This window comes from Acromyrmex echinatior, chromosome 9 (genome assembly GCF_024713525.1).
Source record: "Acromyrmex echinatior isolate Ae372 chromosome 9, ASM2471352v2, whole genome shotgun sequence".
Lineage (NCBI taxonomy): Eukaryota > Metazoa > Arthropoda > Insecta > Hymenoptera > Formicidae > Acromyrmex > Acromyrmex echinatior.
Genome location: NC_141860.1, coordinates 9,258,107 through 9,276,438, shown reverse-complemented (window position 1 = coordinate 9,276,438; position 18,332 = coordinate 9,258,107). Strand labels below are relative to the sequence as shown.

The window sequence follows — 18,332 nt, the reverse complement described above, 5'->3', positions numbered from 1 at the left end:
AATTTTAAATTTTAATTGATTCATAAATAACTGTGTGTATGTTGAATCTTTATAAATAGTAAGACAAAATAAGAGTTTGTTCAATAAAGAAAATATTTAGAATTTTTTTTTTAATTAATTAATAATTTAACGAAATTTCAATTGCCATATCACCTTTAAAATAATTGGACCACGTCAAACAAAGCCAGACAGAGAGAAAGAGAAAGAGAAGGGGGAGGGGAAGGGAGAGAGAGAGAGAGAGAGAGAGAGAGAGAGAGAGAGAGAGAGAGAGAGAGAGAGAGAGAATAACGTAATTAATAGCAAAGAAGAACGGAAAAACGCAAAATGCTTGCGCGATCTTTTTATTATGGTCATCGAGATGGTCAACTTGACATTCCCGATCTTGTTCCATCCTTTTCCTGCAATCTAGTCCTCCTTTTCCGCCTCGGCGTTATATCTTATTGCCTACATCTTCCGCTCCTTGATTCCCATCGTCGCGGTGTAAGAAGCACCTTGCACGATGCACCGGATGCAACGTCTGTAGACACGTTCGGTCGATAGAATTCTGGGAATTTTATAATGGATAATAATAAAAGACAAGATTTATTCATATAGCGGTCTAGATTAACTTATTAATAAATTCAATCTATTATTTTAATAATTAATTAAGAAAATGTTTAATTTTCTCTTTCACTCGCTAATCTCGCTACCTTGGTTCTTTAGTCTCTATTTAGGACTCTATTTAGATCGCTCAATAGCATTCCGTCGCAGACTATTATTCCGCGATCTTATTTCAGAACCCAATTGTCTTCGCTTCATAACATTGCAACAAAGATGATCGTCATCCAAAGAATTCGTTGTACAGTTCGGACATTAAGATTCCAGCGAAACAGTTTGCATTATAAGGTGAAGTGATTGACTTTTTTGTTCCTCTTTCGCTAATAAGAAATCATTCTTCGTTCTTTTATTTCGTTATCGTAGCTGAATCCGGATATCTTCTTTCCGAACGATTTCAGACTCGGGTTCAAAGTTGAACCTGTTCTGTCGGGAAGTGCCCTGTCCAAGTGCCGATTTTGAAATTGGTCGGAACTTAATACTCTTTTAATGAAATTTCGTCATTCATTTTCACGATATGTCGCTAAAATATGTCTCCGAAGAGATTTCTGCCAGAACATACATATAATAATAAATTGCTCTCTCTTCCTCTCCCTATCCCCGCCAGCTGTCCACTATCCACGCATTTCCCTCCTTCTTCCTGCTGTCTCCCTCCTGCTGTTCCTTCCCTTTCCTTCCGCGCTCTCGTACTCCTCCTCTTCGTTCCGAATCGCGTGGCGAGGACGGAGGAGGCCCCGCTGCCCGACTGACCGTCCTCGGCGCCTCTTATACCTTTACTCCGGTCTGCGCGTTCTTCAGGGAACGTACGTGCCCGTTTCACGTTCCACTCGAGAGAGCGCGATACATATACCCCCCTTTTATAAAGTACGTATACACAAACGGCTAACAAACGGACATTGTCGACCCAATTGTCAGTGGTGCATCGCGATACCTCCAAGATAGCTGAGCCGAGCTAAGGGCTCGTTCACCAATAGCCGTCGACAGTTTTCAAGACCGTTCACCGTTCATACGATCGTTTATCTCGACATACGGGCGACAAGTTCAGGCAAGACAGTGATATGGCACAACTGATCAGCGTCAAGCTGTCCAGGTTCGATGGATCCCCCTGGGGTTTCCGTTTGCAAGGCGGCAAGGATTTTGGCACACCGCTCATCGTCCAAAAGGTGAGTCAATCTGGATCGTCTATTTGACCCCCTATTTTATGATGGGATTTTACATCAGTTAATATTTATTTTTCAAGTATTTTATCAATTGTGATACGAATACAAGTGATAACGTAGGTCTTCCTAAATCTCTTTTATAACGTATTTCTCTTGTCATCAAACTAGCGTTACAATATTCGTAAAATTTTAAAAAGAATGTTCGATCATTATATTAATATATAAAATATATTATAAAAAGCAAATTTTAATAAATAATCTACCTACATATTATGTTATATGTATTTCAAATGTTAAATAATATCATGCAAAAATATACATAACATTATGATTGAGATTTAAATGCGACTTAAATGTATTTTATATTTTTCTATGAGTTTCTGTTGACAAATGCGCTTCCTATTCATAGAATTATTTATGCGTGTTCTGTCTTATTTCAATGATTGGCTTATTATATACGAGGTTTCTTATATCATTGAATCATCATGAAAGAATCGCGAGAGACTTTTTGAGGGATTTTGAAGGAGCATTTTCAAGAAGCCACTTGAGTTGGATCTCAAGTTGACTGAGGCAGAAGCAGTAGTAAAAATATTTCTTGCAGCCGTTTATATATAGCGATGTTTTATATGGCTATTTTCATCTGCGGTTCCTTGTCGTTCGCCTCTATAACGTTTCTCGATAGTCGAATAATTCAACAGTAGAGAGGATCGGCCTCGATGTCACGAAATGCCGACTGTAAAATTAAGAGGTGCTCTATATATATATATATATATATATATATATATATATATATATATATATATATATATATGTATGTATGTACGTATATATATATATATATATATATATATATATATAATGCTTCTCTGTGCATTCACTTCTAGACTTCTTTCTCGTTTGCATCCTTCCTTCGCGTGTTGCTCGCAAGATATCAATTGCCACAACTCGAGCGGAATAGAATTTTCATTGAACACGAGGATCGATCAATATTTCCATTTGACAATTGAAATCATCGCGAGTAGCAGCGCTTCCATTACTGCAACGATTAATCTCTCTTAAGACGTCGACACATTTTCTATTGAAATATCTATATCAAACATCTACAGAATATCTATATAATTTTTATTTTCTAATTATAATATAATCTGATATTTGTCAGATTTTATTATAATTAAAATAAATTTAATATTACACACATAATCCTAAAATTCAATTTTAATGCAATTATGCGATATCTTCCGTCATACCTATTGCATTGGAGATTTTTATGAATTTTGTGATGTAAATTTATCCTGCGACGTGTGAATGAACATTTGTGAATCTCCGGTACGCGGAAGCGTATAACGATAATGAACTCCGAAAGTAAGAGCGAGACGAAAGTGAAACGCAAACGGGATCCCTCGCGACTCGTCCTCGGAAATGAAATCAGTATCAAAGGCTGAAGTTGACAGGCAGACGGGCACGTGTTGATGTTTCGTAACACGAACTCCTCGTTTTCTCCAGTATGCGATCTAAAATACCGAAGTCAATTACAACGGAAATTAGGATGTTGAAATCACTCGTTGGTCTCTTGTTTTACGCGATGAAATACATTTCAAGTATACATAATTCATAGAAAATATCATTAATATAAAAAAATCAGAATATTCCTTTAAATTTTGCCCAATTTGAAATCAAATTGAGAAAACTGCTAAAAATCGGAGCAGTTTATTTGATCATTATCATTCTGTTTATCATTATTCTCTTTTATCTGACTTACGAATCTCTCATCATTAATACAATCAGCAAAACTCTCGTTTTCAAAAGGAAAGCCGATTCAAAAAGCGAGTTTTCCTGCGTGCATGAGATTTTTGTCTTCTAGTCTTTCACGACCGTGAGACATGATCGCGGGTGTGTTTTGATATTACGATCTATAGAGAAGCCACGTACGCGTTACGTAATGCAGTAGCAAATGCCAAATTATTTCACGCGCATCGGCAGAAATCGTTGCCAACTACGTGCGAAACGCCGGGCTCGCCGCCGCCGTCGCCTCCACCGCCGCCTCCGACGTGTTTTGGCGATGCTTGGCGCTGTAACACGAGAAGCTTTTGGCGAACATGTAGAAACGCGAATTGCGGATTCTTTCCCCAAGTAACTTTTTCCGAGCGTTATACGACCATAAGCGCTATTATTAAGAGAGTGCCAATGTCGAGCAGCGGCGACCGTCGCGGATTTAGCGACAGCTTTCACGCGCAAACTGTCAGATATTCGACAACATTCTCGTGCTATCGTAGTCAAATAATTTCCCGCGCGAACGTTTTGTTGACAGAAGTATGTTTACGCTATTTCGTCTACTCGCCATATAGGAATTTTAAAAACTCAGATTGTTGTAGACTCATTTCGCTCCGAAGGCCGTTCGGGTGATATCTAAAACGTAATTGTTACAAAATACACGCGTAATAATCGTTAATTAAATAATAAAAAAGTGTAATTATTGTTTTACCGTTGAGGAAAAAAAAATAAAAATTCTCCTGTAATACATAAATCTCTAAAACTTTTAAAATGAATTCTGAAGAGTAAAATCTTATATTCTAAAGAATTGAAAATTAAGTCATTCTTTTTGAAGACTGGCTTAATTTTGCTTTAAAGTGAAATTCCAAAGAATATTTAAGGAATATATGTAACTCTCATACAAATGATAACTTTGTATTTGATTCTTAAGAGGAGGATACTTTTGTGTTCTGCATGAAATATATTTCGACACTAAATCATTATAATTCGGGTCTCACACTAAGAAAAATGGTCTGGTTGGATTGAATAGTGATTCTCGTGGAAAATGGATTTCAATAGAACAAATCAGAATTTTCTGGTTAAATTTACTAGAATTCTAGTCGAGATAACTAGAATTATGATATATATATATATAATTATTCTGATAAAAATAAGAATTGTAGTAGATTTTAGCAGAAATATTGTATCAATCAAAATTCTAATAAATTTAAAGAAAAATCTGATTCGTTCATTTTCAACCAGAAATTTTGTTCAGTGCAAAGACGGCAGATTCCTCGGGTTTCCTGTCGCACGCTGAGATCGTTTCGCGGATCTTAACGCGTTTCGGTAAAAGACGTCGCGGTATCGCGCGATCGAATTCAAGTACCTCGAATTACGAAGTAGAAATCGGATCGGCGATCGTTTCACCGCGAGAATCTGCACAAGACGCCTTTGACACCGTCGGACTCATATTTCTTGCCTTTCCGAGAAAGCCTGGGGCGGCCGGACGCTCGCCGTATTTGTGGCCTCGTAAAATAAACGAACCACGTGGTGCGCTACGAAGAAGGCCAAGTTCGAAACGCCGATTATGAATAATACCATTTAGCGTAGCCGCGATAATTTCCAACCCTTCAATCGCGCGAATAATTGATCATACGCGTTTTCTTCGGTCGTAAAGAGTGTATTTTCGACGGAGTGTCGACAAGGAAATACGATATGGACATCTGCGAAATATTTATATACTATCGTCGGCAATTTTGAAATGCAATATTTGCATAATACTTCCGCGATATCAAAATCACGATGAAAATCACGATGGTTCGATAAGAATTTAATTTTTCATTTCATTGTTACTCGTTTTTATCAATTACGTCAGATTTCTCGCTTGTGTAGAAAAGTTTAGTAACAGAAATTATAAAGTGGTGACTACTTTCTCTTTTCCTCATATTTTAATTAAAAACTGGCATATTCACGGAGGAAATGTATTTATTATATAAGTGACTTTTGCATTCCAATGTTATATCGTTCGCGAGAGATTCTGTATGATAACTCCGTGATCTTGTTTTGAAAGTTGGAAAAAAATGCGTCCACGAGGATTAGCTCCGATGAGGAAGAGAAGAAGAGAGAGCATCGTCGTACGTCGCTGGTAATCCGAGGCAAATTATTTGGGCGTTCTATTTCGAGAAGGTGCCTTTGCGAAACCCGCGCGAGCCGGGTCGGGCCTCGCTCGCCACGATGATGGCAGCGATTTCGACGGCGACGTCGTCTTCACGGGACCCACGTTTTCTTTCCGAGACAAATAATGCGGTCGCGCGTATCCGGTTTGCGATCCCGTTGAAACGAAGTCAAAACGATTTCCGTCGACCAGCGCGGACAGAAAAATATTTAGACGCGCATTTTTGGAGGCTGCATAAAAGATGTTAGGGCGCGTTTAACGTGATTTATGAGTAACTATGGACAATGTGAGCACGCGAGCCTCATCGCGGCAATAAATATTTTCATCAGCAGACCGATCAAACTCGTGTAAATCGACAAAAATACGTATCTCCTCCTACTTACGAGATAGGAATGGTAAGCAAATATCTTCAGTATAATCTCAGATAGGACGACTTCATTTCCAACTTTTCTTACGTATTTTTTATATAATGAATACAACAAAATATCAACAATATAATTTTAGTATAAAGAAAGTTAATAAAATTTTTAATATCAATGACGTGTAAAATATCAATTTTTTAATTTTAATTGAATGATCATTTATGCATCAGTTGTAATAATTTAATTTAATTTATTGTGCACCTCCCATAATACGTTTTATTTTTTTTAATTGTACTTTAATATTATATTTCTTGTGTATGCATATATATGTGTATACATATAATATATATGATGAAATTTCTTCATCGTTTTTAATTGCAAGCATTAAATTTTAACAGCTAGTATTACGGATAAAAACTGTTTAAAGATTTAGAAACGTGGCAGTATTTGTTAAGTAATTGATAAATCCACCTGAGAGTTAAGACTTCTTCACATTGAAGATAGAGTATTGTATATTTTATTATTTAGTTATTGTTTATGCTAGATTATAACTTTCAATCAATCACATAATTAAATGTAGAACTTCGTTTCTAATTCACCAATATAAATTTATTATTTTATAAATTGTGAGTTTAAAATCTTTCTTATTTAAAAACTACTTATTTCGTACGTCGTTCTTTCGTTGCACATCATTCGATATTAGATCATGAAATGGGCGGTAGCCTATCGGACAACCCAAGTAGTCAACGAGATTTGGCTTCTAACAGCTGTGTTTTATTCTAGAATATGGGGAAAATACGAAGCATAGATCTTCTATAATATGAAGTAAATAGGAAAGCGAGAGAATGATATTATTGTTATGAAAATAATAAGGAAGAACATAAGAAAGACGAATGAATGATATTCTATTCCAAAAGTATATTAAGAGATGGATTAAAAGTTATTTAAATAGGAACAGAAGATATAATAATAAAATCATGAACAGACAACAGTGAAACTTAAAAAAAATGTTTTTAAAAAATATATGTCAGTTCAAAATCACCTTCTAATTAAAAAAAAAATGTAAAAACATTTAAAATATAAAAATCTTGATTATTTTCATTTAAAAAAAATGCAATTAAGAAAGTGTTTTGATATAAGACTAATGTTTTATATTATGTATATTACATTTAATTTTTGTCGTTTTTTAAAAAAATAAAATGTCGAAAACATTTAAGATATCCGATGCACCTTGATCTTCCCTTTTACAAAAATTTCTCAAAAATTATTAAGATTTGTCATGCAGGAAGTTTTTAGTGTAAAATATTCTTCTTGCGAAAAAGAGAGATTCTATCTGCTTGCGCTTTCCGTGTTTCCACGGTGAGCACGATGCGTTTCGTTGCGGTGATGCATCAAAGCGTGGGTGTTTGCGTTACGCGAATATTTTGCTGGAAAACGGCGAGCACGCACACGTGTTGCGTTATCGCATCGTGGAAGGACTCGACACGAATTGTGAATGCTAGTCGACGTCATACCGTTGATAAGGATTTTTCCAGGTGCGAGGAGACCGCTGTAAGTGAACGCGTGACGAGAAAAAGACCTGATTTCAAAGGAATTTTTCGGCGTTTACTAACGTCACGCACATTGACCTGCTAATTATGTATCGTTCTGCTAATTAAACTGGACCTCCTCATGCGTTATGTATATAATGGAGATTTAACGAGGCCATGCAAGAAAGCATTTTGCATTGCGCCTCAGCGTTGTATAGGCGTATTTATTGACTACACTGAGCAAGAAAATTTATTTTATTACAAACAACTGTTGTTGGAGATAAATTAAATTCATTAATGAATATATTAAAGTTTTAATGTGAATTTTCATATTTAAACTTTTTTAAAAATGCATAGGAATTTCGAGCTGAAAATTAAAGTTACAATTAAACCTATAAATGTCAATTGACAATTTTATATATCTATTGTCTGAAATTTTTAAGTAATTTCGAATAATTCAAGAATCTATAAATAAAATTAAATAAATCTTTCTGATAAAGGTGAATATACGATGTGTGCAACAGTTGACAATTTGCCAAACACGTGGATGCTTCAACGCGAGAATAGATGCGTTCCATCTTGAAAAGAAAATCTTTATAATAATGTGCCATCTTCATCCAATAAAGTAGCGCAATAAAGTAGTTTATTAAATGTGAAGGATTATATTGTTTCTTACAAGAACGATCGCTTTCAGAAATATTGTGTTCCAATTGCGATATGAATCTGTGCAATCATTTTCGCTGTTGGCAAAATTTGAAACCAGCTCTGGTATACATCGCAAAAACAATTGCTTGTCTTAATTCGATAAATGTCATTGTACAAAAATAAACTAGAAGCGTTCTCTTTATTATATTATTATTACAGAGCTGTTAAATAGAAAGTTATATTAAAGTTAAATGTCATCCTTTTAATTTTTTTAAATAATTAAGATTAATTATTTAAATGTACCGACATTCTTATGATTAAAGTAATTACAAAATTGTAAAATATTACAAGACATACAACACGATGAAATAGTTTTAAGCAACACTGAAGGAAATAATCTTTATTTTTAAGCGATTAAGCTATCTAATGACAATATGTGTAGGTACCACTATTAATGATGATAAGCTGTCAAGTGTGAGTTTTTAGATACAAGAAGGTGTTCATCAAATATCTCAAATCTTATCTAGTTTCTTATCAAGCAGGAAGTGCCCTTTGGTTTCTATTCAACGATAAATATTTGACTTTTTCATCGACTATCTAAAATTATCCCTCCGAGCAACTGCGGCTGTGCATCGGCAATTGCAAGTTCTGTTTACGCGGCTGCATCCGTACCATTGCGCGATACAACTGGGAAATTACGGGTGCGATTTGTTTGCAGATTATAAGGCGAGAGTGAATCGGATTTCACGCGCAGGATGTTCACGGCTCTCGTAATGGACCATTCGTGGTGATTCGACCGAACGACGACATCGATGAGGGCGGAAGACGAGCATCCAATTTGGATTTCCGCGAAGTGCATTCGCGTGCGATTTGTCGTGTTTAAATGAGGACAAAAATCGAGAAAATCGTCCGTGAATCCTTGGCCAACGATCCAAGAGCGATAAACTCGCTTGAAAGCCAATTTATTTTCTTCCGTTTATGTCACGAAAAATTGCACAGTTTTCCAGCAATTCCCGCAGAATATAAATAATATCAAAGTAGCATAAGAGCAATATATTACTAGCCAAGACAAATTAATAAGTTATAATTATTCTAAATTTACCACTGTTAAAAAATAATTTGTTTGCAAATATTGATAATTTTATGTTTAAAATTAATGCGTGACATGTGAAAGAACAAGATAATTAATTACTCACATTGTATATAGCAATTAAAATTAATCGCTTATAGCATCAGGTAATTAAGTTAATTAGTCATGGTAAATTAAATCCCCCGCACATGTAACATGACTGTGTGTTCTCAGGAAAGGCGAACAAAGAGCCAGTGATTAATTTACATTGTTTTGACAAGAGTTATGCATATTTTACGCGTAAATATGGCACGAATTTAAATTCCCGTGAGATGAAAACTCGGGATTTTTGGCTGCTCTAGCGAACCAGGTGATATTCAGGAGAGTAAGTAACAACATAATAAGAAAGAAAAAGAATGTGGAGAGAGGCAAGCACAGTGATGAGAGATTTGCGTTGCGTAGGTGTTTTGGCTCAACTCTTTTGGAGATTCGAGCGAGAGGATGACATTGCACACGATACAACGACATTCCGAATGCGAAACAGAATATTAGTAAACGAACGCTTCATGCATTCTTTTTTACTGTAATTATAATTCTTAAATATGATTCTAAATAAACATTCCAATCGTGAATAAGTATTAAATATATATTACATAAATCTTTAATTTATAGATAGTCCCCAATTCTTCGCAATTTCAAATATCAACGGAAATGACTTAATTTGAGAATAATCATATTTTATATTAATTTACATCGAGAATAAAAGTGTCACATTTTTGAAAAATTGACGCATAAATATCCATTTTAATATCACTTATGGTAGAACTTGCGACAAATGATATTGAAATAATAATGGGGATAACGCGGATACTTTGCGAAAGATCGAGTCATGTGTATGGCGAACGGTAGCGAAAGGGAGGAGAAGAAAAAAAGTCTCAGCGACTCGACGAGACGCCACGGTGAGAAATAAAAGCGATATTTTTATATCCACGGGAGTAAGCTCGGTGGCGCGCGTCCGCCACCGGGTCTCAGCCTCTATTAATATCCACGGACTGGGCTTCCTCTCAGGCATTCTCGTAGCAAACTCTCTTTGCACGAGCAGCAATGGTGTGATGTGATTGGCCGGCGGAGGAATGAAATTTCCAAGAAAAAAATTCAGTCAGTCGCAATTTGGAAAAAAGATCATTGTCGATACATATCTAAGATATGAATATAATAGCGAATTCGGTCACTTAGATTACACTAGAATAGTGCATATTAAAAAGTGCATGAAATTTACAAAATTAAATATATATATATAAATGTTTAAAACGATTAAATACCTAATAAATATTGATACGTTATTTAAGAGAATATACATGTATTATTTTATTGTTAAAATTGATTATATTGCCATTGCATTTAAATACTTTATAAAACAGTTTTTAATAAGCAATAAACTAGGGTGATATGAATTTATCAGAACTATCATGAGAAATATCATTCTTATGATGATAAATCAGACGAAAGAAAGACGATTGATAACAACGGTGCGTGTATTAATATAGGAATCAAATTATAAGAGATTCTTTTATTAGAATTATCGGACAATATTGTCTTGCAAATAAATGAAAAGTAATGTAGAAGAATTGACAATAAATATTAAATTAATTAATTCTCGAATCGTCTAAACCGAATAAAGTACTTCTTAGACTAGAAAAAATTAGTAGAAGCGACTAATAAATCGGCGGAAAACTCAGCGTGTGAAATTGTATCTCGATGACGAAGTCGAAGATTTCAGTGCACTATTGTCGTAAATGTCGATTCGATTTCGAGAATGGAGAGAAGATAGTAGGAGGCGGTTGTGGGAAACTTGCCAAAAGTCGTGGCAGAAATCGGTCTTCTCCCGTTTGTTTGTCGTGGCCATACCACCTCGTGAATCCATTGGTAACGCGACACCCCCATCGCGACGGCGGTTGTGTCACGATTACGACTGTGGATAGTCGAACTCTGCGTTGAACTATATATACATTTACGAATTCGCGTCGTAGAAAAGCAGAATTGCTGATATCGGGCGCCACATGTCTTCGTTGTGCGCGTAAACATTTGTCCGATTTTACTTAGTATTACTAAAAGCATGCGAAGGCATTGCTTGAACTTTCAAATTAAACTGCTGCCAATCCAAACGAAATTCGAAAGCTGATTATATTTTTCAACACGTGCATTTACAAAATTTCTATTTTTTTTGTATTTGAATTATAAGATTTCTGTTTTTTTTTCAATTCCAAATATTTGGTATATTGAATCAATAAAAATATTTTTTATTTAGTTTAAAATTCTTCCTTGAAAAAAGAATACGATAAATATCCTCACGTTTTTAGTGGAAAAATTTAATCAAAGTTAATAAAAAAAAAAATCTCATAAAAAATTATATAAAAAACTGGGACTCGCTTGGCACATAATTTCATCTTGTCAATGATTCAACTAAGTGAATAATAAGCAGGAGAATTCACATCTAAGCGCAATTCAACGATGCAATCCGAGATGAAATCATCGTCGTATTTATGCTCAGTTGAGTTTATGTTAAAACGCACGTGACAAACGTCATCATTCGTCACTTTTACGGACGGTTTTTGACATGAGCTCATCATGTGCCGGAATTCCTGAAGTTATCAGAATTCATTCATCAGACATGAATCATCCAGGCACCGAAACGTACCTTCGCATCCACGTATACTCTTCCTTTCGCTGCAGTCGGCGTATACAAATATTAGCTTAAATGCTTCGTGGAACCTCGACTGGTCTGATGAATCAAGAGAGTGACTGAAAACGCTTTCAGTATTTTTTTTCCATGGTAGTCGAGTAACTCACCCGCGCTTACGCGCAAATAAACACTCGCGCCGTGTTTGCGAAAACCGATCTGCTCCCTGCTTCGTGAAATAATCGCAAATGGATTCGTTCAGCTTGCAACGGAAACATTTTCGTTCTCCGAAATTGCAACATCCCATTTTCAGGTTCTACTTTCTAAATTTTGTTTTTCTCTAAAAAAAATTTAGGAGACATAGAACATTCGAAATCTCGCGATTACTAATAATGGGTGTTTTCCAACAACGTACACAGGTGACACAAAGTGTTACAACTATGACACAGTGTTACACTGCTCGACACACTAAAAAGCTAAGTACGAGCGTGTAAAATATGTCAATGTTATCAACTTTTCAAAAAATTATTTGGTAGCTGTACTTATTTTGCAAAACCTTCGAAAATCGTCAATTCTGAAAAAATTATAATTTAAGTCTAAATAAAAATTATAAATCTATTATTGATACGCTAAATATAATTATAAGAATAGAATGGAAGAATGCAATGCATTCTGGTGTTACACTATGAAACTAAACTGCGTTCCAGCAAGTATTTTACACAATGGAACACAGTGTAACATCTCTGTGTCCTAGCTATTACTACGAAAGAGAAAAGAATGTTATTTTAAGAAAAAATTAAATTAAAGAAATTAAGGCTGGGTTGTTCTACCTTTCGGTAAACTTTAGCTCACTGTCTTAGCTCTCTTATTCTTTTATATTTTACTCTTTTACTCTTCTGTTTATCTAATAAGTAAATAACCATATAGTTTATCTAAAGATGGAACAACTGGCCCTAAATGAAATTAATTTTGCTTCAATCAATATCGGTTTCTGAATATTTCTCGAATGTCACACGCGTTTGGCATTGATCTCGAATGCATTCTGACGGTACACTCCTCTACAATCCTTTGTGATTCCTCTCAACTATCTCCTCCATGTCATGCCGACTCATACGCACCTCTGAGAATCGATTTTACTTTCACGGTCCCGTTGACCTCCGTTTTCTCGTTTTCGTTTCCTGGCAATTGATATTCCATGATCATTAACGCAATTCTGAGATTATTCTCAATTTCAAATCTTTGCGTACTACTACGCATCTCCATACGAGAATTAAACTTAAAATAAAAAATCAGAATAATCCAAGAAATCTTTTAGAGTAATATTTATTTTAAGTATCTATCGCATAGATCAACATCATCGATATTTAGCACTTTGCAAATAAAACCATATGATTTTTCGCGCATTGTATTACGGATATGCATTCGTCTATTGTTATATTTTACGGTAATAATAACGAATAGCTTGTTTAAAGAGATAAGAGCAGTGTGCGCGGTCGACCGTGCGCCGATAATTTCGGTCTGATGTTAAGCTAGTCACACACACTTTTCGTAACAATAACCGTAAACGTAACGTTGGTTTTCGATCGCATTGCCCGATTCGGTCATCCGTAACCATAAGAATCGAGCAACGCGATTGATCGAAAATCTTACTGTTACGGAAAGTGTGTGTGTATGTGTGTGTGTGTGATTAGCTTTACTGTCCTATTTCTCCTACCGACAAGAGCCGGCGAAGGCATTTAGCTTAGTTTCTCTTCGATATTTATTTCGTCATCGCCGCATCGATATATTCGACCTCGAAGCGAAATGACTCAAGCAATAACAAAGGTCGGAAAATTTATTCCGTCTCTTTCCGCATTTAAATTTATCTTTATAATACAGAAGTATTAACATAAAATATATTTCAATAAAATCATTTTTTGCTTATATAATTGTATGAAATATCTATGATTTAAAAATTTACTTTTATTATTATTTAATCTATTTCTTAAATACATTTTTATGTATATGTCTGTATAATTAAAATAAAAAATCGAATACTGCAACATTTACATCTACTGTCATAATATTATTATATGTTGACGCATCAACGAAATTTTGCAAAAAATGTTAAAACATAAATCACAAAAACTGAAAGGTATAAAAGTAATAATAAAACATTAACATATACAGCTAAATTTAAAAATGAAATATTCTTATATCAATTGCGATTTAAAAGTGGGCTAAAAATGCGTACGTTTCAGAGTTTCTCTCGGTGCATCGACAAAGGAAACCACTGTGTACAGAAAAATGTGAAACGCGTCTCGCGTTTCTGCACGTTTTGCCGGTATAAAATGCAACTGGTTCGCACGAACGACGTTCCCTGTCGGCGCGACGTTTTTGAGGATATTGCACGTATGAACGAGCCTTAACAGTCCTCGTCTTAAGCTTAAGTGAGACAGAGAAAGTAAAGGAGAGACAGAGAGAGAGAGAGATAGAGAAAAAAGAACAGATGCATTCCAACATGGAAAGGTGGGATGGATCCGTCTCTGATAACCCGCCCATTGGAATGCGTACCTCGTACACCTTGGTGTATTCTCCCTCTCAGTTTCACTACACACCAACATCTACCTGCATCTACCTTCACACACACATATACACACACACACACACATACATATGTCGCGGATATTCGGCAGTTATTTTTAGAGCAATTTTAACAGGCGGACATGTGATAGTGTTTCGGATGCAATAACTGACATCCGAGAATTTATTCGTTGGGTAAATCGCGAGATCAAATATGTGGCATTGATTACGACATAATTGTTCAATGGTGTATATGTGTGTGTGTGTGTGTGTGTGTGTGTGTGTGTGTGTGTGTGTGTGTGTGTGTGTGTATGTGTGTGTGAGAATATAATTGTTCAATACCAAATAAAAAAGGCGCAAAACGCACTGTGAATATGAAAATTATATGAAAGCGAATTTAATTCGTTATATTATTTATATTTTATTATTTGCATCTTGGAAGACAAAGAATAAAAATATATTGCAATTTATCTTATTAACATTGCAATATTTCCTTTAAAGAATAAATGGGAAAGAATTAATCAAAACCATACAAAAAGACATGAAAAGAACAATTTTGCTGAAAGATCTAAAATTTTGCTGGATACGGATCTGAAAATAATTTTGTTGAACCATCAAAATAATTACATTAGAAATTGAAAAATGATGAGCAAAATGCTGAAAAAAATTTTGATATTCTAGCAACCAGTTTGTACTTCCAACAAAATTATTTTCAGTATCCAGCAAAATTTTATATCTTTCAGCAAAATCATTTTCCATGTGAAATAAAAAATATCCGTTCACATTGTAATCATGAATCAATTTACAAATTCAAGATATACTTGTAGAACAATTTTAATTCCCTTTAATTCGTTAATTCTCAGAATGAGAGGAAAAAGAGAGATGTCGCAAGTAATTTTTCGATTCTTTACGAACTACGTTTCGCGGAAACGATCGTTGCACGTCCCAAGACATTCTTGCGCGCGTTCATTCATCGACTCTCGCATTGACGCCACAATTACCCGCTGAATGGAAACGATTGCGGCCGTGGACGTATCGCGTGCATCGGAACGAGCTTTTGATACACCTTGATGCATTCTACTTCTCGGCTGCTGCTGCGATTTGATTGCGAATGTACGTAACAACCACAACGTGTTCGAGGAGGTTATTTTTAGACCGGTCCAAGATTATTTTTAGAAGCGGCCTGCCCACCGGCAGCTTAACCCTGACTTACGTCCCTATGTCTTCGTGGACATCGCAGGGACACCGCGAAGATCGGTGGACCATTAAGCGCATCAGCCGAAAGACATGCGGTCGCCAGAAAATGAGCAATGCACGAAACACGCGGCATACTTTCCGGCCACATTAAAATTTTTGACATTCAATCCCTCGTCACTCACAAAGCGTGCTATTCGTTTATCATAATTGTTATAAATTACGATACATAATGATTATTATTCATTAATGATAACAGCGAAAGATAAAACCAATTTTTTATTATTCACGAACATTTTAACGACGTAAAATTGTACTTTGTTAAATCATATTATATCGTCCTACTTTAATTAAACACACATCAAATAAAGAACAATGATGTTTGGAAATTTCATATACAGTACACGTACCTATAGAGAATATCATGATCGTAAAGATTTTAAATGTGAAGATCGTTTCAAAGTTGTGTGCTTTAGACTATCGGAGTTTATCGAAATCGAAGACGAGGCTGAACAGTAAAACTAGGTATTACGATCACACAGGGCGATGACGCAAGCTTTCGAGCTTCTATTTGTGGCAACTACAGATCAAACTATTCTCTCAAGCTCATGTTCCGATTTCGCACTGATGTGAAGTTCTGCGTATGTATGTCGAAAATCTTGAGATTAAATAGCGAATTTTAAGATAAAGAGAATCCAATCTTAAAGAGATCTCAGAGAAATCTTAACTTTAATGAGAAAGATTAATGAAAATCCGAGAAAGTAATAGATGAGATTTTTAACTATAGCATGTTATAGACTATATATTTTCGAAAGTGGCATTTTTATGACTGTAGACTCTTCCATTTCCTTCTATTAAACCGTTCCAGTAGTGCGTGCCTTACAGAAATAAAAAAGTTCCGCATTTTTTTTTTTAACTAAATTGAAAAAGTAACAGCTGGGATTCTGTTTGTAAAAAATGATTGTAGAGCATAAAATTTTGCTAGAACTTAATGAGAAATGTTGAAATTGCAATAAATTATCAGCACGACACTTTTTTCAAATGCCGTGGTATCTATATTTAAAGTGATGATTGTTGAAATTTTGTTTTCAAATTACACATACACATATAATTTTCGATCTAGATCTTTAAAAGAAACATTGCAAATTTATCGGAAGCACAATGCCTCCGATAAATTATGCAAGGACACTTTTATGATTCTTTTTAATATCTATTCATTAAACTGTTTACTAAAATAATGACTTTGGAAATACTAATATATACGATTTGCAAATAAACAGTAATAAAAATTCGCTGACATAATTTTCTTCGTTCGTCATCATATTTATGATTTATAGAATGCAAAATATATATCGTGTCATAAGTATTTCCAACTGTCTACGAAGTGACCCACTTTTCGAGAAGGAGGTGAACGAAATAAACTCTATTTCATTGGGATATTTTACGGGAAGACGATTGCTCCAGTCGTGTGACTAATAAAAATAACGATATATTACGACACATATATTTATAGAAAGAAAAAGAGCTGGAGGCCATCTTCGTACGATTGCTTACAATTAGGTCGAAGTCTATTAATTATTTCCGATGCTCTGCCAGAATATCGAAGAATTATGACTGACTCAATAACGAACCATTCGCGTGTATCTTTCCTCACTACTCAGTTATCGTATCTGTCGCATGCAATGAATAATACATTTTTTATCCGGTGATTAACGGTCTAAATTAATTATTTTGAACGTGATCTTACAAAATCAATGAGTAATTTGTAAAAATACGAAAAAATATTACGATGCATTTTAATTTAGTAAGATAATTAAAAAAAATTATCGATTGTCATTTCAAATTATTTTCCTAAAATATATTCAATATTTTATTCAAAGTTTAATATTTGGATTGTTTATTTTCAACTTTCTACACATAAAATATTAAAATTATATCACTTGTACAAAGCGATGAATTAATTAAATAAAGTCAATATTAGGTGAGGTTTCTCATATTTTTACATTTTTATATCAATGATATTCAATAAGCTCACATAAATTCTTTGCTAGTTTTTTATTCGTAATTATATTAGTCGACGCATAGAAAAATCTTTGTTAATATTACCCTCATCATCATCATCGAGCCGAGTTCGTAATTAGCACGCTCGATAAAAACGCCGACGAAAGATCGTTCACAAAAAAGACCGCTTGATTTTTTAATTTGGGCGTTCTTCTGTTTTCTGTCAACTTTCTTCACCCCATCTCCTTTTTGTCAACCGTCTCTCCGCCCCCTGACAACAATACTGTCTCTAACGTGAATGGATGCACAGTGTCCGACATTCGAAGCGTAATGACGCGCGTGCACTTAAATATAGTGGCTTTGGAGTCTGGAGTCTGGACTCTGGAGAAGAGAAGAAAGTTTCGGCGACGTGCCTCATAAAAATAAACCGGAGATTCGAGACAGGAGTTTTAAAAGTTGCAGCTGATCAAGTCCTTCTTTTATTATATTTTCAGATTAACACTGCACTCTAAAGTGGATTTAATGCTAAGCGGATATAATACTATTTATATATAATTCTCACCGTGTGAATGTTAATATTAACACCAGGTTAATATTGATACTAATAATGA

The 18,332-nt window shown here is 34.9% G+C and overlaps 1 protein-coding gene and 2 long non-coding RNA genes across 5 annotated transcripts in view; 2 read left to right on the top strand and 1 right to left on the bottom strand.

Annotated features, from left to right (window-relative positions):
- Window positions 1–327: 327 nt before the first annotated feature.
- Window positions 328–1,185, bottom strand: LOC147908594 (uncharacterized). Its single transcript, XR_015546190.1, has 2 exons — window positions 690–1,185; window positions 328–544 (listed from the first exon to the last, which is right to left on the bottom strand). It is a non-coding gene; the product is annotated as an uncharacterized LOC147908594 (long non-coding RNA).
- Window positions 1,186–1,344: 159 nt separating this feature from the next.
- Window positions 1,345–18,332, top strand: part of LOC105153507 (PDZ and LIM domain protein Zasp) — a 37,835-nt gene continuing 20,847 nt past the window's right edge. For 2 of the 3 annotated variants that reach the window (XM_087409584.1, XM_087409583.1), the window contains exon 1: window positions 1,366–1,757. In XM_087409584.1, the coding sequence (XP_087265710.1) occupies window positions 1,653–1,757 (105 nt within the window). In that variant the 5' untranslated portion in view covers window positions 1,366–1,652. Of the gene's footprint in view, window positions 1,758–18,332 lie in introns of all 3 variants that reach the window. The other variant, XM_087409582.1, reaches the window with a different exon arrangement.
- On the top strand, window positions 2,614–7,079 carry LOC105153474 (uncharacterized). Its single transcript, XR_847097.2, has 2 exons — window positions 2,614–6,074; window positions 6,825–7,079. It is a non-coding gene; the product is annotated as an uncharacterized LOC105153474 (long non-coding RNA).